Source organism: Theobroma umbraticum, unplaced genomic scaffold (genome assembly GCF_002168275.2).
Source record: "Theobroma umbraticum cultivar Fairchild unplaced genomic scaffold, ASM216827v3 scaffold_51.0, whole genome shotgun sequence".
NCBI lineage: Eukaryota > Viridiplantae > Streptophyta > Magnoliopsida > Malvales > Malvaceae > Theobroma > Theobroma umbraticum.
The window spans coordinates 6,290,698-6,315,478 of NW_018397260.1; the positions used below are offsets into that span (position 1 = coordinate 6,290,698).

Here is a 24,781-nt window from a genome sequence, read left to right on the forward strand (position 1 = left end):
TATAGTGAATGCGATGCTTTATTTCGTCTTTTAATGAAGAAGTACTATGGGATTGAATTAAAACGTTTGACGAGTTTATTAAGCTTCTCTTTGCCACAAAAGGAGCAACCGACAAAAAATTTGAAGCGCACTCAGGGATCTGTACGTGTGGTTTGGTATAATTTTCGTGGGCGCTTTGCAGGCTTCTTGTGTTGAAGCTTATAAAATTTTAAGTCATCCCCACGACTGAAACTACAGTTTTCTTTAATAAAAAAAAAAAACATATAACGATCATGTGTTAAAGTTGACATAGCAGCTTAAGTGAGTGTTCGATGTAGAATTTGATAGGCTCTAATTTTAACTTGTTAGTCGTGGTAAAATGTTGCCATAATTCGACGTGACAAAATCAATAGATTATGTGGTAGGGGTTGCTAGCTTTCTGTTACAAATGTCATCTAAGAGTAATAAATAAATACATAAATATATGGACTTTGGACAAGTAATGTATCATTATCTGATGAAATGTTGAATGACTATATTCCATCTCCCCTCATTTATTAGTGCTTTGCATGATGCAGAGAAACTTTCACCTTATGTATTTACAATTGTATGATTCCGACAATGATTAATTCACTAAAAATTCAATGATTAATTCACATTTTAACTGGAATGTTGAAAACTTCAATTCAGCTTGTTGTATTTTTAACCTCCTTTCCCTCAATAGTTGAGTTTAGATTCCGACATGTTCAAGGTTCACGGGTTCTATCGATGTAAACTATCCATGCCTTTTTTCAATATATATATATAGCTAATAGGGAAATTAAGGGATATGAGTTTTGAATTTTAACTCTCTATTAAACTCAATTTTAAACTGTTAAGTTAATTAAACGCGAAGTAACCTTTCGCCATAAGTTATGCTTAAAGTTAATTGTAAGTATGTATGATTATCTCATTGATTTATAGGAATTCAAAAATCTTAATATTGAAAAGAGGAGATTGAAAATTATCTCATCGTATATAATGAACTTTTATATTTATCTAAAATCGAAAAAAAAAACCCTTTTAATATTATTTTTCTATTCAAAAAGTAATCGCACTAATGAAGGTATTTTATAATGCACTCGAACAGTGAATTCATACCAAAAAAAGAAGGATGGTTTGCATGCCGAACTTCCAAATTTAGTACATCTAATTACCCATAAAAATGCACAATGAAAGCATTATAATTTCAATCAAAGTTCACTACTTTCCCTTGGCAAATCTTCACTTTTCCTCACCCCTTTCAATATTTAACGATGTTTGGGGGCACAAAAGCAAAAGTCACCTCAATGTTTAAGAACAAATCATGTGCTATTTTGCAGGGTGGGGGAAAGAAAAAAGAAAGTTGATCATCTCCATCCTGTAACATGATATTAAGTCTTCTCAGTCTTTACAATCAAAATTTGATGAGATTTGTCACATATTTTTGTCTGTCTCCTTATGAAATATGATTACTCTCTGGAATATTCCAGTTGTTAAAAGTCTAAACTCATGAAAGTATACAGCTTAATACCCCACCCATGAAAATAAAAATTTAAAGAAAAAAAAAAAGAAAGAAACTTGTAGACAAGTCCACAACTATCAAAAATTGGAACTTTAAACGAACCAACCGAATACATGCGAGTCAAAAAGGCAAAGAAACTTAGCCTTCTTTTTATCTTTGTCTTTTTCATTTTTCCCTTTTGTTAGTGAGATTTTGTAATGGATTATGATGTAAAGACTAAACCTTCGTAGACAATGAATGAACAACAAATGTGACTTGCTTTTTCAGTTGGAAAAACCAATTAGTGTTAAAAAAGCATGCATGTCCCTACACCCCGACAATTATTAGTTCATTTATTTTTAAAGTGCATGAAACTATTTAGTCCTCTGAAATTTCCCGGGAGATGGGGCCTCTTTTATCCAGGTGCAGGGAATGGATTTGGATAATGTGGATCTGTAGCCCCCATCATATCAACCAAAAAATTTACAAAACACAGGAAGAAAAGATAGATTTCAGTATCCAACCACCAAATCAAATAAAGAACGACGAGCAAAAAAAAATTGACTAAGAGCCAGTCTTCTTTTGCCATGAATTGATGATCTGATCAGTACCCAAATTTCAAGATGATCTTCCATTGCTTTCCTACGTATATTCATGAAGTTGGCTTATATGTTGACAAATGGTAGGTTCCTGTCTTTCTGCTTAATTGCCAGCTTAAGATCCATCTCACCACCCAAAGTTTGCTGCAAAAAATACAATATATAGTGACCTCCTCTCTTGTCTCTTTCTTAATTTGCAAGTTCTCAGAAGCTCAGCTAAAACAAAAAAAAAAAAAGAAAAAAGGAAGAATTAATTGTAAAGAAAGGGTTTCACAAAGTTAAGAAGCGGTAACCCTTTTTTGACTGAGAATTCGTTCATGTATCAACAAGATATATAATCGACTCAATTACATGCATTTGGCAAGGACAATCTCTGATATCATCGTACTTCACTGATTTGTAAATGTTTCTTTTTCTTTTTCTTTTTCCTTGCTATGGTGAGAAGTACTTTAAAATTGAAGCCTTGTCCAACTCATCTTCATTATCATCCACTAACTATGGCACCAATTGTAGACTTTACAACTAAGGTATTTTTTTTTTCTTTTTGAAACATGGAATTTTCTTTAGGTGGTGCAATAAGGACCATGAACAATTACTTTTGTTTAATTATTTTTCTATGAAATTAAGTGGTCGGTAATCAACCAAAGTCTGTCATACAAATTTTCCTGTGTATTAATTCATACAACATGTAAATTCATTGTCTCTTATATCAGAAAAAAAATAGTATTGATTGCTTAAATTTTTTTGACAATCTTTTTTTTTTTTTGATTAAAAGAGAACCTCATTCTTTTTTACAATCCACAAAGAGAGGAACTATATTTATTAATCATCTCGGGTTACATAAATTTTATAAATTAATGGTTTATAACTAGTTATTATTGGTTTTATGGCTGAGGCAGAACTAGAAATGGAGTCCTAAATTAAATTTTCTTTAACCTAAGCTTAATTACTAACTAATTATAGATGTAATAATGATAAAGGTTTTAATATCTCCAATTAGGCTGGGCCAAATTGGCCCTTACAATTATACGGGCTTAATGTAATGTCTACACACATAAATAAATTGGGTCTTGAAACTGCCTTGCTGGGGCCTGTGGCAATGTTGATACCATAGGCCATGACCACAGACAAAGACGATATTTTCCTTTTTAAATTTATTAATGAATTTTCGCTTGATATAAAATAATAATTTTAGAATTATTATTATTTTGCAGCGATGATGTATATATTGGGTGTTCATTTTTTAATATCTGAAACTAACATATTTGGCACATATTTTGTTGACATGACCTGATTTCTACTCTTTAAGCATTTAATACAAAATGCCATATGTTCAACTTCCAAATTTGTTCCAATATCAAAGAAAAAGAATTTCAAATTTGAACCTAAAATGTTGTCGCACGTCAAATATTTTCTACCAATTTTTCAAGAATATTATTTATTAAATATAAAAATTGTAAAAAATATTGTTGGTGTGTGGTCTTAATAACCAAAAAGATTTAATAGTTTCAAAATTTTTGCAAGATTTTTCTAATTTTTTTTTTTGTTGTGGGAAAGACAAATTGTCACATGGCCCAAACAAAGTCTAGGCCCCAAGGACCCATTCTATCGGGTTCCAATCCCCGATCCTCCAACGTCATAAAAGCTTAATCTTGAGGGTATTCCCGTCAACCCAAAATATTCAAATCCAGTTCCTCCCCTTTCACAGAGCATAAAAGATCCCGCCTCTGCGCTCTGCGACCCAACGTTTAAAAAAAAGAAACACACCAAAGAAGAAAAGGGATAAATGGAGAAGATCTGCGTAGCGGTGAGAGTAAGACCTTCGATTTCCGAAGAAATTTCTTCTGGAAGTTACTGGAGAGTCGATGATAACCGAATCTCTCTTCACAAAATTCACGGCACTCCAATTTCTGGCATTTCTTACGCTTTCGGTAAATTACATATTCCCCCTTCATTTCCTTTTTTTTTCCGCTTTAAATCCAATTCTCAATCCTTGAAAATTTTCTTATTTTGTTTTAGATCATGTCTTCGATGAAAGTTGCTCTAATGCGAAGGTTTACGAGCTTCTTACCAAGGATATTATTCATGCGGCTGTCGACGGTTTTAACGGTATAATTTCCAAATTTTTAGCCCTAATTTGATGATCTGTGTAAAAAATTTGATCAATTAGTTAAATATTTACACCTTTTAATTTTTTAAGGGACTGCATTTGCTTACGGACAAACGAGCAGTGGCAAAACCTTCACTATGAATGGTTCATCAACCGATCCCGGAATTATTCATCGAGCAGTTAATGATATATTTCAGAAAATACAGACGGTAATTACTAGTTAGCATCAATTTGGCTTTTTCAAAAGCTGTTTTGTTTTAATTGTGCTTACATTTTTCAAAATTAAAGCTTTGACTTTCATTATCTTGGTATTGAATCACATTCTCAGATTTCTGATCGGGAGTTTCTCATCCGAGTTTCCTACATGGAAATTTATAATGAAGAAATTAACGACCTTTTCACGGTCGAGAATCAAAAATTGCAAATTCATGAGAGTTTGGAGGTCAGCCATCTTTCGAACTTTGATTAACTTTCAATTGTTTATCCATAATGCCTAAAAATAACTGATTTTTCTTGTTTTTTCAGCGTGGGATTTTCGTTGCAGGTCTCAGAGAAGAAATTGTGAACAATGCTGAACAAGTGATGAACCTCCTACAGTCAGGAGAAGGTTCTTTAAATTTCTTATTTTTGCCCTTCGTTTTATATGGATAGCATTTTTTTTAAGATATTTCATTTAAATTAGTTTTTCTACAGTTAACAGGCATTTTGGTGAGACAAATATGAATGCACGGAGTAGTAGGTCTCATACAATATTCAGAATGGTATGTTCTTTAACATATTTGTTGAACACGAGTATTACTCTATTTATTTGCTGAATATTACTTTTTATATTGGAGATGTTTATCTTACATGTCTAGGTGATAGAGAGCAAGGGAAAGGATGCCAGCTCTTCTGGTGATTATTCAAGCAGTGATGCCATTCGCGTCTCAGTTTTGGTTTGTATCTAGTCATGCTGAAGAATTTTTTTGTTCTTTTATAAAGTTTCTACTTTGTTCTGTTACTTTTATGCTAATTCATTTTTATTTGAAAGTAGAATTTGGTAGACTTGGCTGGTTCTGAGAGGATTGCGAAGACTGGCGCTGGCGGAGTACGTTTGAAGGAAGGAAAGTACATTAACAAGAGCTTAATGGTTCTTGGTAATGTAATTAACAAACTTAGTGATGGTGCAAAACAAAGGTACTTGCTTTGCTTATCCTGTGAGAAGTATCTTTATCTATATGGAATGGATTAATATGTTCTAATGGTATACGTTTTTATATGTACAGGGCACATATTCCTTATCGTGATAGTAAGTTAACCCGCATACTCCAACCTGCTCTGGGGGGAAATGCCAAAACTTCAATTATATGTACTGTAGCACCAGAAGAGGTAGCCTTCCATTTTCCATGTGTGTGTGTGTGTGGTTATCATATGGCTTTTTTTTTTCCCTTTTCTTTTTTGAGAAGAAGTGGAGACTAAATGGCATCTACAACAGAGCATTTTGGTTAATTTTGATATTATATGTTTAGGTTCACGTTGAGGAGACGAAGGGAACTCTCCTGTTTGCTAGCAGAGCTAAGCGCATTACTAATTGTGCTCAAGTGAATGAGGTTTGTTCATTTTCTTACATTGGATCACTTTATCACCTAATATATGAATCTCCAGCTCTAGGCTGTATATCATTATCATGGAATATTTATTATTATTATATGAATAGCAAGATTAATAATTCCCATTTCATTCTCTTCATTTTTGTTTTAATTTATTTGGCATGAATTTGACAATTAGGCTGATCATGGTTAACTATTTTATAGATTTTGACGGATGCAGCCTTACTGAAAAGGCAAAAGTTAGAGATAGAGGAGCTACGCAGGAAGCTTCAGGTGAGGATTAGGTCATATCTACTAACATGAGACCAAAAAAAAAAAAGTTAACTAACATTGTTTAACTTTGTTCAGGGATCTCATGCTGAGGTGCTGGAGCAAGAGATATTAAAACTGAGGAACGACATGCTTAAGGTTCATCATTTGTTTATTGCAGAACCTGGGTTATCATCTTGTATTACCAATTATTAACATATATATGTGATTTGTCTGCTCATATTTCAATTTGCAGTATGAACTAGAGCGTGACAAGCTTGAAATGGAACTGGAAGAGGAAAGAAGATCACACAAAGAACGGGAGCAGCGCATTTTAGACCAGCAGATGAAGATTGAAAACCTAAGTAGTCTGGTTTCTGATGGTGATAGAAGTTCTGGTCAGGTATAACTTGTGCAAAGTGTAGGAAATTTCTGTTTATTTTGGGTGCCCTTGTAAATTTGTTGGCGCCCAAGTCTAATTGTGAGTCCTAGACTACAAATTAAACACCACCTAATTTGTGTATCCAATAGCAGCATTACTTGGAAATCAACCCATCTATCCATCTTTAAGAACAATTAATCTAGCTATACAATTGTACTTTTTCATCCTCCCTTCTAGCTGCTTCTTTCAGTAATTCAGGTGACAAATCTTAAGCTCTTTGAGGTACCTGCATACATGCCCCGTTATACCTTCATCTGCATACATTTATCCACAGCAAAAGTGTAACTTGCTTCGGCCAAATTTACATGTGGTATAGGGCAGTAACTAAATTAGGATTGCAGATATCATTTCATATTGTCATCTGTAAGTATAGTTAATACGAATTTTAGACTTGGTGCAGAGCTCTTCATCTTCAATGTAACTATGATATTTTTTGCTAGTCTCCAGGAAATTCTTCATTCTCTAATTCTGAAGTTTGGGATCGAAATTGTTGTTGACTGATTAAAGAATTACTCATTATTTTAGAGTCAATATTTTATCATGCATTATTATTATTCTTTTTGATTATATCTCTGTGCTGAGAAATTTTATAAATTTATTGTTGGCGAGGGCAGGGTTCCACAAAAGAAAGCCCAAAGGAAGAATGTAATGATAGAGGAGATGATTTTAAAACCCCTTGTTTTAAAGCGGCTCCTAATGCCTTCGTTGCTAAGAGATCTAATTATTCAGAGTTGCCAGATTTCAGTCCTCTCCCTGATTCTTTTAGCAATGTAGCTGATGAAGACACTTGGTTCAAAATGAACAAGGGTTACATTGCAGACCTTGATTCTCTTCAGACAACTCCTGCAAGAAAAGTTCAATCCTTCCCACCACAAGATGTAACTCCTGTGAGTTGATAATTCAAAGTCATATGTTCTTCATCTTGCTGTCAGGATTATATACGTTATTTGCTATCATGTTTTTGTTAATGCCTTTTTCTGTGATAGATGATATTAGTCATAATAAGGACTCCATAAATTGATTATCAGGATTGTTCAAATAAGAATTACAAACAAAAACTCCAAAATCTCAAGAGACAGCTTGAACTTGTTATCGAAGAGAAGAATGAAATCCAGGTCAGTAGGTGCTATACATTCAACTTTTTTACTTGATAATTGTGTCAACGTTTAAAGGCATAGATTAGAGTTTCCACTAAGTTATCAAGGGAGGTTAACTGCATGAAGCCATCATTTCAGAAAGAATTTTCTTTTCCTTTCTCAAATGCCTACTTGTATTGATTGGTATCTTTGCATACTTCTGCATAACTGAACCTCATTAGTAAAAGACGATTGCCATAATTGTCTGATAATCTGACCTGGGAGAAAGCAGGGTGGTTATTTATGGATATACCAACCACTAAGAAGCTGTAAGTATATAGGTACTTGTTTAAGTTGCACTTTAGGGAATGGACGTGTTTTGCTACTTAATTTCTCAATGTTTCATACTTCCGGTGCATTTCTATGCTGTAACTGTTTAATTGTTACATTCACAGAGGAAGCATGCTGAACAAATACAATTGAATGACAGACTAATGGGAGAACTATCTGAACTAAAACAAGAAGCATTGCTTGTTCGAAAAATGCCTCAAAGACTCTGTGAATCTGTGGCGAGTTGCAAAGATATTTATGATGATGTTTTGTCAAAAATGCAGGTGAATATGCATTATATTTGCCTCTCTCAACCTTTTTTTTCTGTAATGTGTAATGAAATAGTAACATGAATGCATTCCATCCCTTTGTGCAATGACAGAGTTTTGCATCTGATGGGAAATCTTCAACTGCAAAATTTCTCTGTGGCACAAGTGAAATTGGGACAACCCTTTTCTCAACCTTGGAAACCCACTTTGCAATGGCAATGAATGGTCACAATTCTTTGTCTGGGAATGATTCTCTAATCCAAGAATGCAACAAAATGCTTTCTGAAACATTGAAGAGCACAATTACATCCTTGATTCTATCAGAAACAGCCGGTGCCGAGGATGATCAAGCAAATGCTCCTTTATGCAGCTGCAACTTTAAGGTAGCTGCCTGGTCACAGTTATCAGGATACCATTCATCAATTATGATTCTATTCTTTGTTATTGTTTTAGGATATTTTGTTTCCTTCTCCAGGGTCCTGATTTTCTAAACTCTTTCTGCTACATATCCCGTCCATCTTTCCTTTGTTTGTGTCAAATATTGTTTAGTGAGAACAAAGTTACTCCAAAATTCCTTCAAAATTGTGTTTTTCCCTACAGAAGGAAGAAAAAGGAAAATCTTATCTTTGTTGTACTACATTACAACCAATATTTAGAAATACTTTAAGAGTCTATGCCAGCTCTATCCTTTTTATGTGTTGAATAAATTTTAATATAAATATACAAATAAACCAAAATTGACTAGGTACAGTTAGCAGCTGTTGGAATTCATGTGCTTTTAGGTTAAAATTTCATATCTGTTGTTGGTTTTCAAGTATTTTCTTATGTGCTGTTGGAGAGAATAGTAACTATGCTTACTTTAGAAGCACTCAGCATCCACCAAAACCAAAACTTCGGATAAATGAAGCAACGACCTCTCTTGTTAAGGATACTTTGAAATGTTTGTTTTCTGCATGTGTGTGTCTGCTTATGAGTGCAATTGGGTTCTTTATGTCTTTCTTTTGTGCAATGCGCCATGTTTTTAGCTGCTTCCCAGGATAAAAGGAAATCGGAACTACATTTTAGTAGAAAAATGATTACAGAGTGTAGGTTGCTTTCTATCCTGTTTTAAGATTTAGTTTTTAAATGTGGAAGGGCTGCACTCAGGGTGGAGCAACTGCTTGTTGGAAGGAGAAACTGAGCAATGAACTCAACAGTGTCAAGGAAAAGTATGAAAACTTGGAGAAAGAGTTAGATCTCAGTGCCAAGTTACTGGAAGCTTCGAAAGAAAGATCTGGTAGCCTGGAAAGAGAGTTTCAGGAGTTGAAACAAGAACGAGAATCATTGCTGAAAACAGTCTCTGAATCATCTCACAAGCTCACACTCCTGAGTGATCAAAAGGAAAACGTTTTGAAGGACTTGAACGCTGAAGTAAAGAGAAGGGAAGACCTCGAGGAAGAGGTTAAACACTTTAGTGTTGCTTTTGCTTCTCGACAGAGATCACTCATGTCAATTCACGGTGAATTTAAATCTAAAATTGAGAAATTGAGAACTGAAAATCCAGTCTCAGTGCAGAAATCTCTACCGCATTAAAACCATTTAAGTTATTATTCTCTTTACTGTAATGCTAATGCTAGGTCGTTCCATTTCTTGACACTGGCATGACCACTTCTCATTCTCTTTGAATGTATTTAATTTCCTCATGATGCTATCATGGGAGATGCTATAGTTACACTTATTAGTACATGCTTGGAAAGTGATATTCTGATCGAATGCTGCATATGATTTATGGTCATTAAATAACAGTAAGACCTATAGGCCTTTGGGTATGACTTGATCGTGAGGAAATGCAGCAAGTCAGTTTGGCACACGTGTTGTTCCTAATTTCAACTTGGCAGTTTTGGAAGCGTGTCCATTTCGGTTGCCTCACATTCACATCTCTGCATATTAATGCACAAAATCAGACATTGAAAAGAGGAAACTCATCTTATCCTCTTCATCTTCAACACCAAGACGAGGGTAGGGCTATTAACAAAAGATAGGATGCTTGAGGTGAAAGATAAAAGGCTACTTGGCTATTGCCTTCTTCATGTATTAATTAGATTGTGATGGGAGGAGACAAGGCCTTATCCTATCCCATCAATGATGGTTTTTCTCAACAGAATGGATGCCCACGCATTATCAATTAATTGATTGAATTAAATTTATTATTAAAATTGAATAATAATAATAAAATTGTGTGTTTTTTTTAATAAATTAAATATATGTAATATCATATATCTCTTTTAAAAAAAAAGCCATCGGATTTGATTGTAGGATTATTGTTAAACTTCTTCTCTAAAATATAATTATTATTTTTAAACATATTAAGAATATAAAACTGTAAAAGATGCATGTGGGTTAGGTGCAACAAAACCAAGCTTTGAAGATAATAATAAGAGATTAGAAGAAGCATGGGGAGCATGAGTATGGTTGTTGCAGGGATAGTACAATATATTTGGTACTTGACGGGTTCTATCAAATAAATTTGCATTTCCAGTTCAGGTTGATTTTCATGTTGCCATGGTTTTCCTCAATACTTGATGCATGACCCAATGAGGCCATCTAGCGTCGCATAGCTTAGTTCACTAGGTGGTCTACCAGGGAGTGTTTTTCTTTCCCTGTGTTTTTGTTCTTTTTCATATATTTGCCATATCCAGCTAAAGTTTCAAATTGGAAAACCCTATCTGTCCCGAGGAGTTCTTGATGGAGGGCATGGTGGTGGGGAGAAGAGGTTTTATTCCATCAGAAACTAGTTGACATATAAATGTACGCCACAATATACGGACACAGGTTCTCTTTTTACCACTTGGTTTCTCCCTCTCCACTCCATTGCTACCAACTACATGTCATTCTCAAGTAAAAGATGCTCCCAGCTGTTTTTAACTTTGTAAACAGAAATCATGTTCAGACTAGTGCTGGGACCTCCCAAATCATATTCATCAACATAAAGGAAAAGCACAAAAAAGCAGCTTTTCTTTTTCTTTTTTCCTTTTTCTTGTTCTTTGTTTTTGACCATTATTTTCATAATTAAAGACTTATAGGAGTAGACTATAAATCATGCGTATTGAACCATGATATCGACTGGCTTACTGCGTGTCAATGAGTTGGGGGAAAGGGAGAGGAAATCCAGGCTCATACACATGCATGTAAACATGTTCACATATGCAAATATATATATAAAAATATAATTGGGATTAGGTTTATAAAAGCTTTCCTAACAGTCATTAAGTGTATAACAACTCCGGAATTCTCAGCATTCAATTTACGTTATTTCCCATCAACAATGTTGACTAGTTGTGGACACCATTCAAAAAGAAACAAGTGCTTTTGGGACCATAAAATGTACCAAAAACAAAATGTAAATTCGAATGGTGTGAATGTGAGGGATAGGGGATTGAATAAGCTGTCGAAGTCTTCAAGTAAAGACAGGCTCTGACATGAACAAAACACTGGAATAGAAGATGCTAGATAAAACATCTTTGGAACTCGGGGGTGATATTAAAGCTATAATGCCTTGAGATTGTTTGGAATATGTCCTTTCCTTTTCTCCCTTTTGTAGCCTTAAATACCCAATCTTCCTTATGTTTCTGCTCTTGTTCAGTCCCAAACTGACGGATATATGGCTTTCCCATTTCATAGCCTTGCACATGCTCCATCTCATCTTCTTCTTGTCTCCTTCTGTTCCCCTCCTTCTGAACAAGCTTAAATTTAGATCATAGAGCTTCAATTTTCAACTCCCGCAACCCTTCAGCCTAACACTGCTCAAATGGCCACAAGGACTACAGCATCAGGCAAGCCAGCGAGGCAACTTGGAGACCTCCTCCAAGAACAGCAAGAACCTTTCATCTTAAAGGTTTACCTTACAGAAAGAGGGTGTATGAGAAAGAACTTAAATTCAGGAGCTAAATTCATTGGCTGCCACGGCAATTCATGCAAGTTTCTAAAGAAGTCTGGTAGTCAAGACAAGAGCAAGAAGTGTATTCCCCAATTCCCCAAGGTACTTAAAGTTGTATGTAACAAGCTCTTTACAATTGAAGGCTTTAGAAGCAAGAATTCTGCTGATGAAGATGGAAAGCTTAACGTCGCTGAGATGGACCGAAATAACCAAGATACTGAAGAGCCTGATAGATTTTCCTCTGCTAGCAGCACAACAGTGTTTAATTCATGCTCAGATAGTGATATAGATGAACCATCCATGTTTGCTGACAATACCAAGTCTTTCAAACCCTACGATCAAAGCGAAAAGAAGGTAGAGACGCGTTATTGCTTATTCATCTGTTTATCTTTTGCATAAAGCAAGATTCCATTCGAAATATTTTAGGAAAATATCAAGTTCTGTTGCTTACTCATAAAGCTAACAGGCTGCTGCAGATACGAAGTTTCAATGGAGTTGCGTGGAAGACAGTAAACAGCACAGCCCTGTGTCAGTGTTAGAAGATACATCTACTTCAAGAGGCTCCCCACTTGATAACAGTTAGTATTTTTCTACTTGCTAGGAGCTCCGCGGTAAGCTCAGCGTTCTTAGTTTCGTTCTGGTTTAAATTCAGTACTAATCCTCGTGAGCTAAAACAGCAAGGCCGGTTTCCAGCGCAAGGCAGAAAAGTTTCTTCTTGCCTAAGCTAATAACGGAAGACTCAATATTGTCTGCTTCGCTCTGGAATTTATTTCTTCAAACCACACCAGGGAAATCAAGTTGCGCAGGATTAACAGAACTACAAGAGCCTGACTTGTCTAATTCTTCCCGGTTTTCAATATCGAAAAGGGTTTTGCAGCAAACAAAGCAGCTCCTATTCGACTGTGTTAGGGAGTTGGAAGATAGCCATGATAGGGAAGAAAAAGGCAAAGAGTTTTTAGGGTCTGAGGAGATTGGGAAGCTCATCTGTGGGAAAATTAAGGGACGGGGAAAACGATGTGGAGATGAATCAAACATAAAGCAATGGTTGAAATCAGATATAACGGATCCAACTCAGGAATGGAGCGATCTTGAAACTCAGAAGAGGGACATCGGGCTAGTGATTGGAAACGCCATTTTAGAGGAGATCACTAGTCTAGTTGTCATGGACATGGTTAATTAATGTCCTAGCTAAGATGTAATTGCTAGCTTCGGAATTCAATTTCCTTATCTAATTTCAATTATTTTACTCACACTGATTTCTGCCGACTGTTCCTGTCTGGTTCAGATTATCAATTCCATGACAGCAAGGTCTGTAAAAAGCTAGAAAAATAGCAACAGCAGGCACTGGAATGCCCTGCAGGATTACCCGGGGAGAAATGTAACGACAAGAGATCAGTCTTTCTTATGGCTTATCAAATTGATGGATCCACCGACACTGACGTCCAAAGCACCTAGAAAAGAACAAGGACAGTGATTTACATGATTTTCTTAAAACTTAATCCTTACATGAGTTACATATTAGCCGCACAATCCAATCAAGCATACTCCTTTCACTTAATACACAAGTTTTTTCATTAAACAGTTTTAATTAAATAATTAAATCTAATTCATTTGTCCATTTTTGATTTTAATAAAATTTATTAGTTAACTTATAATTTGTTTTTACTACCAAAAATAATACTGCCCTTGGATTTTTTGAGGAGTAGTGTTTAACACTAAATTGAATTTAAAATGAGATACTAACTATGGAGGTAAAAATAAAGCTTCCCTTAAACTTATATAATAAATACATAAAAACAAAATAGTTATGGGATATCAAAGGAGGCAGCTGCCCCCATCATTGCCCCACTGTAAATCTCTCTCTTAAAATGAGCCAACACTTACTAACAAACTTCATAAGATACCGTCAACCAGTTACATGTGTTACAGCTATTAAGTGATGGATGTAATTCTTGTAATTGTGGCCACACCAATTTGTTAGCCAAAAAACTAGAACTGCAACTCTGAAGAAAGACTTCACCAAATACTTTTAGACTTCAAATACTAAAAGCAAAACCCCAAAACCCCCACCACACTAAGATTCTAAACACTGAAACAAATGTAAAATACAGGGCAACCCTCAACACTCAGTACTAGGAAAATAAGCAAAATACTCTTAATTAGTTTAAGATATTGCCTAAATGATCTAAAACCCCTACTAATCTATAGACATTTACGATTGAGCTTATAGAATACAAAATGCAACGATGAAATCTTAGGTAGTTAATCCCCCAATCGGCTTATTTGAATTTTTGCATCAGTAAGAAACTACTGAATTTCACCATCCTCACCAACTTCACCATCTTCCAGCTCCTCATAACCACTGTTTCTACGCGATCCATCGCGGTGATCTCTCTTGTGCTTTTTATGCCGGCTTTCATTATCAGATTCAGGTGAGTGTGCATGCTGCCAAGAAAATATTTGAAGAACATTAAAACTTGTTGGATAGATGAACAATATATGATGAATAGATAAGCTTATACCTTTCTTGATTTCTTACGGTCACTGCCGTGTCTGCGAGACTTCTTAGACTCCTCCCTATCATCCTTATCGGAACTCCCATCATCACCACCACTTTGGTGTCGTTTGCGGTGTTTCCTATCTTTTTCTTTCTCCTTCTTCCTGTCCTCTTTATGGCCGTGACTGTCAGATATATCTAAATTCTCACTATCTGTTTCATCTTTTTTAGTTCGTTCCTTGCCTTTTTCCCTTTCACGTTCTCTTTCCTTCTCCTTTCTCTCCTTCTCCTTTCGTTTCTCTTTCTCTTCTCGCTCTTTCTCCTTTTTGGCCTGCAAACCAACGAGATAAACATGTTTAGATTTTGGAAGAAACACATGTTCTTATACAGTATAAAATGCATACCATAATTCTGGAAAATGCAAGGAGAAGCTCAAAAAATATAAACTGTACAAGTGCTCATATTCTTTCACACCCTTCTGATAATATCCAAGTCCATCATAAATAGATCAAAGTATTTCATGAATATATGGGATTTTTAACCACCAACTACTTGGACATCATAGCTAAAGATTCATATACCTTTTCCTCCTCACGCTTGCGCTCCTTTTCTTTAGCTTTCTCCTGTAAGTATGCAATGTATTCCTCAAAGATCTCTCTCCTTAAACTCTCTTCTGCAATTGATCTAATAAAAGTGCATGCAAGAAAACCACCAAGGGGAGGAAATGATCTTAGGACTGAGATGTTTAAGAATGATAAATACCCAACAAGTACCTCCAAATGGTTGTTCATCATAATTGCAAAAAAGAAAAAATGCAATACCTGTATTCTTGGCTTTCTTCAAAAAGTGGTCTAGAATCCTCCCAATCAGAGGATGCAGTTATCTCCTATGAAGCAGCACAACAACCAAAAGTTAAACAAGATGGTCATGGGAAATTCTTTAAACAAGTGCACATAAAGTATAGTTCCCATTTGTCTATAAAACAATATAACACACCTTATATGTATGTAATAGCTTAGTGAAGTCATCTGCCAGACGCTGACGTTTCTTAGCCTCTTTCTCCTCCTTCTCCTTGGCGCTCTTGAGTAACTCCTCATACACAAGCTGAGAATGAGTATAGAATAAACTTATCAATATTCAATCACAAGATTAGTGCTTAACTTTTTTCATTTTTTACCAGAGCTCAACTTTTTCCATATTTTCCCTCTTTTTCCTTTTTCTTGATGTTGAAAACATGTATTGCAACAGAAGTACCTTTAAGTTTATATCTGATATTGGCAAGGAACCAACGTCTTCTGAAATAGCAGCTTTGAAGTCTTCAACTGTCCATGTGGAAACCATGGTAATCTGGAAGGAGGCCAAGGAGGGGTTCAATAATGAGAAAGCACTTACAAAGACCTTGCAAGAAAAATCTAGTATCGTACCTTCCCTGACTTCATTGCATCTTTTATACAGGTTTTGTCTTCCTGATACTATTCATGTAAAAAAGAAACCATAAAAAACGTATGAATATCATTTGTTTTCTGCTGGAGCAATAAATAATGCAACAGAAAAAAAATGCACATCAAATCTTGCAGAGAACAGATTTGAGGCACAAACCTGTTTTTCTAATTCTTCAACAACATCCTCAAACAAATCTTTTGGCGTTGAACCAGATATGTTTGATGCAACAGCAAGATATTGGGGCAAATCTTTCACCTAGAAATCAAAACAAAAGGACTAAGCAAGAAAACTAGTTCTGAAGAAGACAAAACACACCTCGATTTAAGCCACTCCTACTGTAAAACAAATAACAATATATGAATACCTTCAAACAATAATCTCGCCAGTAAGTTTTAGCCATAAGAGTGCCATCAACAACATGTTCGTCCATAAGCTTACGGAATGCGTCACGGTTTTTGCGCTCTGCACGTCTCAATTGTTCCTAAGTTTTGACCAAGAAAACAAGGTTAAGAACACAGATTAGAAGTGAATTAATGATCTTAAAAAGTACCTCCACCTTTTGCATCCTCTTTTTTTCCTCTTCTTCCTTCTCCAAGTCATGAATGTAGTCCTGGAATATGACCAAGCGATCAATTTTTTCAAGACGTGAGCATCTTTCATCATCCTCTAAGCGGTCTTGAACTTTCCGCCACTGGCTGTTTGCCTGCAGATTTAACGAAAAAGTTCAGGTGAAAAAGCCATGCTAAAATCTTTACAAAGAAAACAAATTACAATCCTCTTTTGTAAACGTTGTACCTTAATAAAATCACAGGATTCCAGAAATTTCCTGTATTCTGCTATATTCCGCCTTTTTTCGTCTGCAGCATTTTCCCTTTCCTGCATTAAACAACAAAAACTAGAAAGTAAGAATACCAATTTTAAGTGGCATATAATTTTTTGCTTGGGGTAGTTGCCAATGAATATAGTAGAGACCACTATCGTGCTGGCATAAGACATGCATTTCTGACCATTTTGTGTACATCCTCAAAAAATTTCCACTTAGCCATAAATTATCTTAATTGAGAAGAACAGGTAAAACATATATCCAAACCAGAAAAGACAGATTTGCACGCATGAATCATAATTTAACATCTGACCTGTCGAGACCATTTTATGGAAATAAAAGAGCAATAAATCCGAGGCAGAGATTAGCAAGATATCATTGCCAAGATATGTATAAAACAGTCAAAAGAATTCAAAATCAGACACATAAACCAATGATTTTCATAAGTTTAGTTACAATATTCTAGCCAAACTGTGTTACTAACTTAGTTTGTAATATTGCCAATTAACTTGTGCTTGAAAGCTATTACTCCAAGGCAAAATTTGACCGAAACAACATCCAACCTTGAATATTAATCTTGCTGAAAGAATATGACGGGCTATCTAAGAAAAATAGAAACATAAGGAACAAGATGTAATTTCATAGGTTTTTATTCCTACAAAGAATACCTAGGCATTCTTTCCTTTTCTGTTAACCCCTTTTTCTCTAGGGTACATTTATTTGTCACAGAGAAAGTTCAGATATAAGTATACCCACAAAATTAACACACCAGATGCATGAATGTGCACATCTGCAAAATACGTGAGAAGTCAGAAACTATTACCTTTCTCTCAAGTTCCACTATATAATTTTCAAAAAGATCTTCCCGGTCTCTGGCTCGTTCAACAGCCTTGAATCTTTCATCATTTTCAAATAAACTTTGAGCTTTGCTGAACAGGGAAAAGGTTTAGTTAGAATATTTTACAGTTTCCAAATTGAGGATAAACGAGGCCACAAATCTATTTTGTCCATATTATAGAAAGAAATTTCAACCTCCATCTCATGGATGATGTGAGTTCCTTGGACTCCTGGAAAGAAATCAAAGCATCAGGTCAAATAGAAACATTAACAGGAGGCAGAAAAGAAGATAATATGAGCCTCATGCAACATACTTCAAGCATCTTTGTGAATTCCTCCCGAGCTTTCTTCTGTCTCATGCGCCTTTCCTCCGCCTCTAGCTTTTTCCTTTGACCCAAATACTATTAATAAGATCAACATGTCAGAACAGACTAGATATAGTTATCAGATAATTTCAAACATGTATTTACAGATAAATATAAACTAAACAGCAACAGGAGGGTGAGGGAAGCAATCCAAAGTTAAAAGAATTGTATCCCATGCATAACAAAATCCAACCAGAAAGCCACTCTTGTAAGATTCTGTTTAATATTTTACCTCATTAAAGGCTTGCTTCCGCTCGCCAAGTGTCTTCAAAGCACCATACCTTTTGTCATTAATTATTTCTCTCATTGTCTGGAAAAAAATTCAATATCAATTGAAATACATATATCAAAAGATCGAAGCTGGCAGGAAGGAAAAAGATAAAGATGGGATACCTGCTCCCAAGTCCAATCAGATTGCACATTTGCAGATTCAAGGAGGGATTTGAAAGCATTTTTTGCCTCCTGAACAAAAGGAAAAATAAGTACAAATGCATAATAAATAAACGAAGGAGCTGATATTGATCCAGTTGAACAAATAACTGGTCAAAATTCCCATTCCCAGTTCTCAGGGGCACAGAAAGACGAAAAATGAAGGACAAATGAGAAGAATAAAAAGTTATGACAAGTTTCTAAAATGCTACCTGCTTATTTGCATATACTAAAGGCTCATCATCTGGAACTTTCTCTTCCACTGGAGTCACATTAACCTTTCCAGCCGTTGCCATCCCCTTTTTTGCTTCCTGCAAATAACAACAAATAAAAAAAAAAAATCAATTACAACAAATAAAACATATCTCCCACTGCCAACATTTGTGACAATTGCAGCACCTGCGTGTTGCCAAATAGACCAGCCAGCAATGAAAATCTAATAACTAAAAGTTTTCCTCAAAAAGAAAAGAATTTATAAAGTTTGTGCCTCTCAGAAACGGTGAGCAGAGAGCTGAGAATAAAAACAGCCTTTGACAAATAACAAATGAGTCATACCTCTATGTCCTGAGCAGAAGCTCCATTTGTAAAATGCACAGTATCTTGAGATGCTGTGCTTTCCACGCTTCTTCTGCAATGAGGATAGAGAACAAGCAGTTAATTTCGACAGTTACTGAATCAATAAATAATTAAATGTAAAACCAGTAGAAGATTTCCATACATCATTGTTGTGTTAGCATTAACTGTAGTAACAGGAGTAGTAGAACCTCCGGGGGCAACAGCAGGTAAAGGAGTAACAGCAACTGCAGGTGGTTGAACTCCAGATGCATTTGTTGCAGCAGGTTGTGAAACAGGAACAACTGTTGATCCAGATACTAAAGTAGGCGATGGATTAGGAACAGCAGCAACAGGCGTAACTGAAACTGGGCTTGAAGCCTGCGAACTGTTGGAGCTCACAGGAACAGCTGCAGCAGGCATCTCAGCTGAGACAGCACCAGCAACGGAAGCTTGAGAAGCCACTCCTGTATCTGATTGGGTTCCTCGGCTAGCTACTACCTGAGCTTGCTCACGAGCTAACTGGAATTAAGCATTAAAAAATGAAGTCAGAAAAGCAAAATGCCAGGTAACAAAACAATAATCATAAATCACAAGGATGAACCTTCAATTCCTCAGGTATTGTCCACTTAGATTGCTTTGTAACCTTGTTATAATAATACCTGCAAAAGCAATCTCCTGATCACACATCAATCATGAAAATAAATTTTAACAGACCAAAACAATGATAAATATTCTTGAGCATATTAAAAAATAATATGTGGGAACAAGGGTACATGATAAATAGAACGGTACAACAAATTTCAAACATACTTTCTTCCCTCTGGAGTTGTAAATTCCTTCCAAACAGTGGACGCATCAGCTCTCTGTTACAGAAAAAGGAATTGTTAAGCAAAGAGTAAAAGAAATAACGAAAAGAAAATTCACAAAATATCATGATTATACCAAGGAGTGGCATTCTATCATGAAATGTAAGTATAACAATGAAGCTGCTAATGATGCAGCCATACATATAAAGATGGAACAAATAGATAAAACAAAAAGGAAGGCAAATTAAATCATAACCTTGTCAAGAAAGAGACCCAATATCAGTTTCAACTCATACCAAATTCCCAGAAGGGAAGAGATGGGTATATGTGCAACTGGTGGAGTGAAAGAAGCTATTCTACCAACATAAAAGATACACTAATACATAAAAAATAGTTCACCTATAAGAATCAAAACGCTGAAAAGGTGGAGGCATGGTCAATTAAACATCTCAGCCATTGGTGAGAATTTGGCCCACAAGCAGGCCAAAAGTTTTGCTCACCTAATGGGTGTGAGAATCAATACTGCAGGGATTTACTTAGCTAGGGATGTGTGCATGCAAACGGTCAAGGTAAAAGAAGCTGTAATGGCAAACTTCTATACCAACAATACTAATAATAAAATTATCTAACACGAGTCAAAACTCAGAGAGAGGAGGACCAGTTATCTCAACTGTTGATGAGAATTTAGCCCACAAGTAACCTCTAAATTCTTCTTCACCTCATGAATGTGCTAGGATTCATCTTGCAGTCTTGACTTGCATGCCCTTAACATCGTTAAAATGAGTACAAGCACATCTCCCTCATAATAACAAATAAAATCCCTTTCCTTTCAGGTGCAATGGTGAACCTAAATCATACTTTATGGTTACAAATAGTAAAACCTTTTTGCCGGAGCCATATCTTCAGGATGTTTCCATCAGTCAAGTAAGAAACCTAAATATATTTTCCTAGGATTCATCAGTTCTTTAACCTCTTGGCCCATAGGACACAAAAAGCATACATTGACATCAAATTCCAATCCAAAGGAATCTTTTAAAAATCGATTGAAACAAGTTGAAGCAAACCGAAATGATAAATACAGCAAGAGCCATTGACCCAGCATTTCATACCTCTGAAAGTCAGTGGCCAATATGTACCTGTGGAACTCTTTACAAACCATTACAAACACAATCTTGCAACAAATAACACCATAAAGAAGAAAAAGAAGGTAACAAGTAACACATAAAATCAAAGGCATCAGATATGAGTAAAAAACAAAGAAGTTTAGATAGGAAAGAACCACACAATGAACAGCATAAAGAATTCCTTTACATCAACCTATAAATTCATTACAGTACCGAGCATAAACCACATTCGTCTAAATAAGATATAGGATTAGAAAAACACATGGACTACCAAAGTGACAACAAAAAACAAAGAGAAATATATATAGGCAACAGAAGTGTAAAAATAGATTAGGGCACTGTGTTAAGGGGGAGGAACAATATTATCACCCTGCTAAAACTTAATTATGGAGTAGGAAATGATCAAGAAATTGAAAACAGTTACTACTAGGCATTGATTAAGTATGTCTATATATCTAATCATGATTTCCTCATAACAATTTATCCCCACATGATAAACAAGATGTAAATAGCAAAATGTTGCCTGCCTTGAGAAAGTGAAGGCCCGCCCTCAAAGTGACCATTTAGAGCAGTCGTTAAATTTCTCCACACTTGCCATGACATCTACAAACCAATGCAAAAACATGCAAAAGAAAGGAGATTTCGCATAAAACAATTTTGATCAAGTAAAGAATGGCTACAATTTTCAGCATCCATTAAAGGGAACAATTTGTATAAATAGCATGTCACATCAAACTCAAGGTTAACAGATCACGGAACACAACATTTAATTATAGAAACAGCAACCGGACAGTAGCATGCCTCACCTCTATCGGTGTCATCAGTTCCAGAGGCTTTTCCCAACTAGATTGCCTCGTCTTTTTGTTGTAATAGTATCTGCAGAAATGTAAGAATCAGTTAGACACAACAAGTGAACACCAAATCTAATTCTTGACGAACAGATGTCTAAGTAACTAACTACAAAGACTGATAAATGACAATATAGAATAATAAAAGCACAAGATGAAACTTAAACAGTCCTAACAGAAGTTAAAAGCCCAAGAACACAGCAAGATATGAGCAAAAATTACAATGCTGCAGAGACAATATGAAATTACCTTCTTCCATCAGCAGATGTATGCTCTTGCCAATCCGAAGCTGATTGCGGAGTAAGGCTAGGCGCATTGGCAGCCTGGTAAGCAAAAAGTGCAAAATCAGAAGCAGTAAGATTAGGTACTGCAGCCAGATAACATTTAATTGAAAACAAAATGCAGTGGGACCTAGCTTCCAAAATGCTATCCACAATGACCAATTTCTGGAATTATAAATAATTTCCAAAATGCTATTGACAGTAACTTAACATTATAACTCACATTCTAAATAGGGATTATTAAGGTAGTTCCTTTCACTGATGACAGAAGTTGCAATGCTAAAAAATAACAGCAAGGGAGGTTGTTGATATTGGACCAGAAAGAGAAACAGTTTAAGGTGGTGCAATGTTCACACAATTTCTTTTCCAAATGTAATAGAGCAGTTGAGGAGACCAAACAGAAACTTAGCCAGTCTAGAAAGCCATAGATCAAGCTCAAAACTCTAAAGAAATACATTTTTCTAGGAAAAGTTCACACTCTATGCCGCTATGTCATAATAAAGGTTATAGAAAGAAGAGAAATAGAAGTATTTGTTATCTAAATGACCAGGACATGGGAAATAGACAAAGAAAGGACAAGTTCAAGACAAATAAAGCTCTCTCCTTTTTTTTAATTTTCTTTGGTTATTTATGTCTATATTTTGTTTTTCATTTCCTCACTTAGTCTTTCCCTTAAGACTGGTCAACTTTGTTAGCAATTTGTACTTCTTAGCCAGGTTTTGGCTGTAAAATTTAATTTCACGTCTAAACTTACTCTGGCCAGCACCACAACAACAATTAAATAGTGAGTATATAACATTTGAACTAAACAATGAACGTTACACATGGCATACCCTAGTTAAAATTCCTGTTTAACATACATTATACCTGATATCTCAGGGAGGAAGCACTTACTGTATCTGCAGAAGAAAGGAGTGGAGGCTGTTGGCCAGTCTGCTGTATTGGTGTAGCAAGTGAAACACTCTGATTTCCAGATGACAACCAAGGTTGTCCAGTCACAGGAGCAGCAGGTGCATGCACTTGAGTTGCAGGCTGAAACTGGGACGATGCACTGACATTGTTCTGTGGCTGGCCAAAAGAAGATGGCACATACTGGGAAAAATGTAAAAACATCAGAGAAAGTGGAAGACACTCCTGAAACTTATGCAAGACTAACAAAATGGAAACTGGAAACATAGACACAAGGCCTTACACTATATGATGAAGAGGGCGGCATTCCAGGGGCTCCTAAGCCTGGCATATGACTATTCAAAGCAGGAGCAGTTTGATGTGACTGCGGTGATCCAGATGTAAGAGGCCTGTTTGTTTGACCAAATGGTACATGCATAGGCTGTGCTGAAGGTGCAGAAAGACCAGGTTGATTTGGCCGTGGTGGAAACTGCTGCATTGGCTGAGAAAACTGCATCTGCTGATTTTGAACAGCTGGCATCCCAACATTTGAAGAGGGAACCTGCCCAACAGGTCGAAACTGTTGGGAAGCAGCTGGAACAAAGTGCTGACCTGGCTGCGTTGGGACTACTGGTCGGAACTGCAATGGAAAATTTCACACATAATGCATTTAATAAATTTCTGTCAGAAGATGAAAATGGTCATAAACATAACAGACAAGGAGGAATTACCTGTGAAGATAAGGGAGAACCATAACTTTGAGGACCCAAGGATCCAACTGCAGGAGGCCAATGTGGCTGGGAAAGAAAGAGGATAGCAAAAAAGTTTAGACATCTTAGACCTTCCTATAAAAACAAGAATGAAGGATATTATATATGTATGTACTTTAGGCAAAACTACATCCGATTTGTCATTGATACAAAAACCACAGTGCCACTCAGAGGATCTTGTCAAAGGAAGAGCTTCTAGTAACCATATTCAAGCTATTTTTAACTATTTCCAAGAAAAACAAAAAAGAAAGAAAAGCCTTAAAAGGATATTTATAAAATTTGATAAATTTTGACAAAACAAGGAAACAGCAGCTAAGATTAAGCCCTAAAAAAATAAAATATTGATAAAGTGTTCATATTATAGCAACAAAACCAAGAATCAAACCACGTAAGCATGCTACCTGTGCACTAGAGGGTTGAGGATTGTTGGCCATTCCGGTACATATGCAAAATTCACCTTAAATATCTGCAAAGATTGACATGAACCCACTAACGAATTCAAGATAGAAACTGCATCCAAGAGTTCCCAAACGCAATCAATTTATATGCCCAAATTATCCATACCAAACAATATCATGAAACGAAATTTACTCCACACCAATCTTGGGGAAATCATTGAAGTTAACATAGAATTATCAACACTTACAGATATCAAATGAAAAACAAACAATTGTGCGCGAGAGCTTGGATCTCAGTCTCGGAATTTCAGGTACTAGGGTTTAAGAGAGGAATAGGTGTAAACAGAGAAAATCTTGGTTTTAAGGGGAAACGTTTTTATTTTTCATTTTTCTTTTTCTATCCCGTTTTCTTCCCGGGTCGGATCCGGACAATCCCACCTAAAACCGACCTTTTCTTTCGAGTTTGCTCATTTTAATTTTGTTGATAATCAAACTTTTCATGGAGTAATAAAAAATTTAAGCATAAAATAAATTATTGTTTGCATTTTAATGATAAAATTATTACATATAAATATAATAAAATTTTATATATAAATCAAAATAAATTTATAATATAAGATTGTAAGTACGGTAAAA

General features: G+C 35.6%; 3 protein-coding genes across 5 annotated transcripts; 2 read left to right on the top strand and 1 right to left on the bottom strand.

Moving 5' to 3' along the window:
• Positions 1 to 3,806: 3,806 nt before the first annotated feature.
• On the top strand, positions 3,807 to 9,800 carry ZCF125 (P-loop containing nucleoside triphosphate hydrolases superfamily protein). Of its 2 annotated transcripts, none has more exons than XM_021428942.2 (18): positions 3,807 to 4,031; positions 4,120 to 4,209; positions 4,301 to 4,419; positions 4,539 to 4,652; positions 4,736 to 4,817; positions 4,904 to 4,971; positions 5,068 to 5,145; positions 5,244 to 5,386; positions 5,476 to 5,578; positions 5,719 to 5,799; positions 6,004 to 6,072; positions 6,148 to 6,207; positions 6,305 to 6,451; positions 7,105 to 7,377; positions 7,519 to 7,605; positions 8,022 to 8,180; positions 8,279 to 8,548; positions 9,312 to 9,800. In XM_021428942.2, exons 1-18 carry the CDS (start codon positions 3,887 to 3,889, stop codon positions 9,735 to 9,737), a joined length of 2,514 nt encoding a protein of 837 aa, XP_021284617.1. In that variant the 5' UTR covers positions 3,807 to 3,886; the 3' UTR covers positions 9,738 to 9,800. The 2 variants fall into 2 exon arrangements, with proteins under 2 accessions (XP_021284617.1, XP_021284616.1); XM_021428941.1 differs by having other exon boundaries at positions 3,808 to 4,031; positions 9,300 to 9,800.
• A 1,780-nt stretch (positions 9,801 to 11,580) lies between these two features.
• On the top strand, positions 11,581 to 13,333 carry LOC110417042 (uncharacterized). Its single transcript, XM_021429223.2, has 3 exons — positions 11,581 to 12,435; positions 12,548 to 12,659; positions 12,759 to 13,333. The coding sequence occupies exons 1-3, from the start codon at positions 11,953 to 11,955 to the stop codon at positions 13,259 to 13,261; spliced, it is 1,098 nt and encodes a 365-aa protein (XP_021284898.1). The 5' UTR covers positions 11,581 to 11,952; the 3' UTR covers positions 13,262 to 13,333.
• A 496-nt stretch (positions 13,334 to 13,829) lies between these two features.
• On the bottom strand, positions 13,830 to 24,526 carry PRP40A (pre-mRNA-processing protein 40A). 2 transcript variants are annotated; one of them, XM_021428758.1, is made up of 28 exons: positions 24,394 to 24,526; positions 24,149 to 24,257; positions 23,709 to 23,774; positions 23,282 to 23,617; positions 22,984 to 23,181; positions 22,058 to 22,131; positions 21,767 to 21,836; positions 19,841 to 19,893; positions 19,632 to 19,689; positions 19,194 to 19,549; positions 19,031 to 19,103; positions 18,688 to 18,786; positions 18,440 to 18,508; positions 18,279 to 18,356; positions 17,996 to 18,082; positions 17,877 to 17,911; positions 17,668 to 17,773; positions 16,817 to 16,897; positions 16,578 to 16,724; positions 16,386 to 16,502; positions 16,178 to 16,276; positions 16,003 to 16,050; positions 15,833 to 15,925; positions 15,575 to 15,682; positions 15,400 to 15,464; positions 15,160 to 15,262; positions 14,604 to 14,909; positions 13,830 to 14,526 (listed from the first exon to the last, which is right to left on the bottom strand). In XM_021428758.1, exons 2-28 carry the CDS (start codon positions 24,179 to 24,181, stop codon positions 14,389 to 14,391), a joined length of 3,096 nt encoding a protein of 1,031 aa, XP_021284433.1. In that variant the 5' UTR covers positions 24,182 to 24,257; positions 24,394 to 24,526; the 3' UTR covers positions 13,830 to 14,388. The 2 variants fall into 2 exon arrangements, with proteins under 2 accessions (XP_021284433.1, XP_021284434.1); XM_021428759.2 differs by having other exon boundaries at positions 24,149 to 24,213; positions 24,394 to 24,502.
• Between the last annotated feature and the right edge of the window lie 255 nt (positions 24,527 to 24,781).

Coding starts and splice junctions, on each gene's coding strand:
- LOC110417042 (XM_021429223.2), top strand. CDS start 11,953: ATGGCCACAAGGACTACAGCATCAGGCAAGCCAGCGAGGCAACTTGGA. Junction 12,436..12,547: donor ACGATCAAAGCGAAAAGAAG/GTAGAGACGCGT, acceptor TAAAGCTAACAG/GCTGCTGCAGATACGAAGTT. Junction 12,660..12,758: donor AGGCTCCCCACTTGATAACA/GTTAGTATTTTT, acceptor GAGCTAAAACAG/CAAGGCCGGTTTCCAGCGCA.
- ZCF125 (XM_021428941.1), top strand. CDS start 3,887: ATGGAGAAGATCTGCGTAGCGGTGAGAGTAAGACCTTCGATTTCCGAA. Junction 4,210..4,300: donor GGCTGTCGACGGTTTTAACG/GTATAATTTCCA, acceptor TAATTTTTTAAG/GGACTGCATTTGCTTACGGA. Junction 4,420..4,538: donor TATTTCAGAAAATACAGACG/GTAATTACTAGT, acceptor TCACATTCTCAG/ATTTCTGATCGGGAGTTTCT.
- PRP40A (XM_021428758.1), bottom strand. CDS start 24,181: ATGGCCAACAATCCTCAACCCTCTAGTGCACAG. Junction 16,725..16,816: donor AATCCTGTGATTTTATTAAG/GTACAACGTTTA, acceptor TTAAATCTGCAG/GCAAACAGCCAGTGGCGGAA. Junction 16,051..16,177: donor TTGAAGAATTAGAAAAACAG/GTTTGTGCCTCA, acceptor TTACATGAATAG/TATCAGGAAGACAAAACCTG.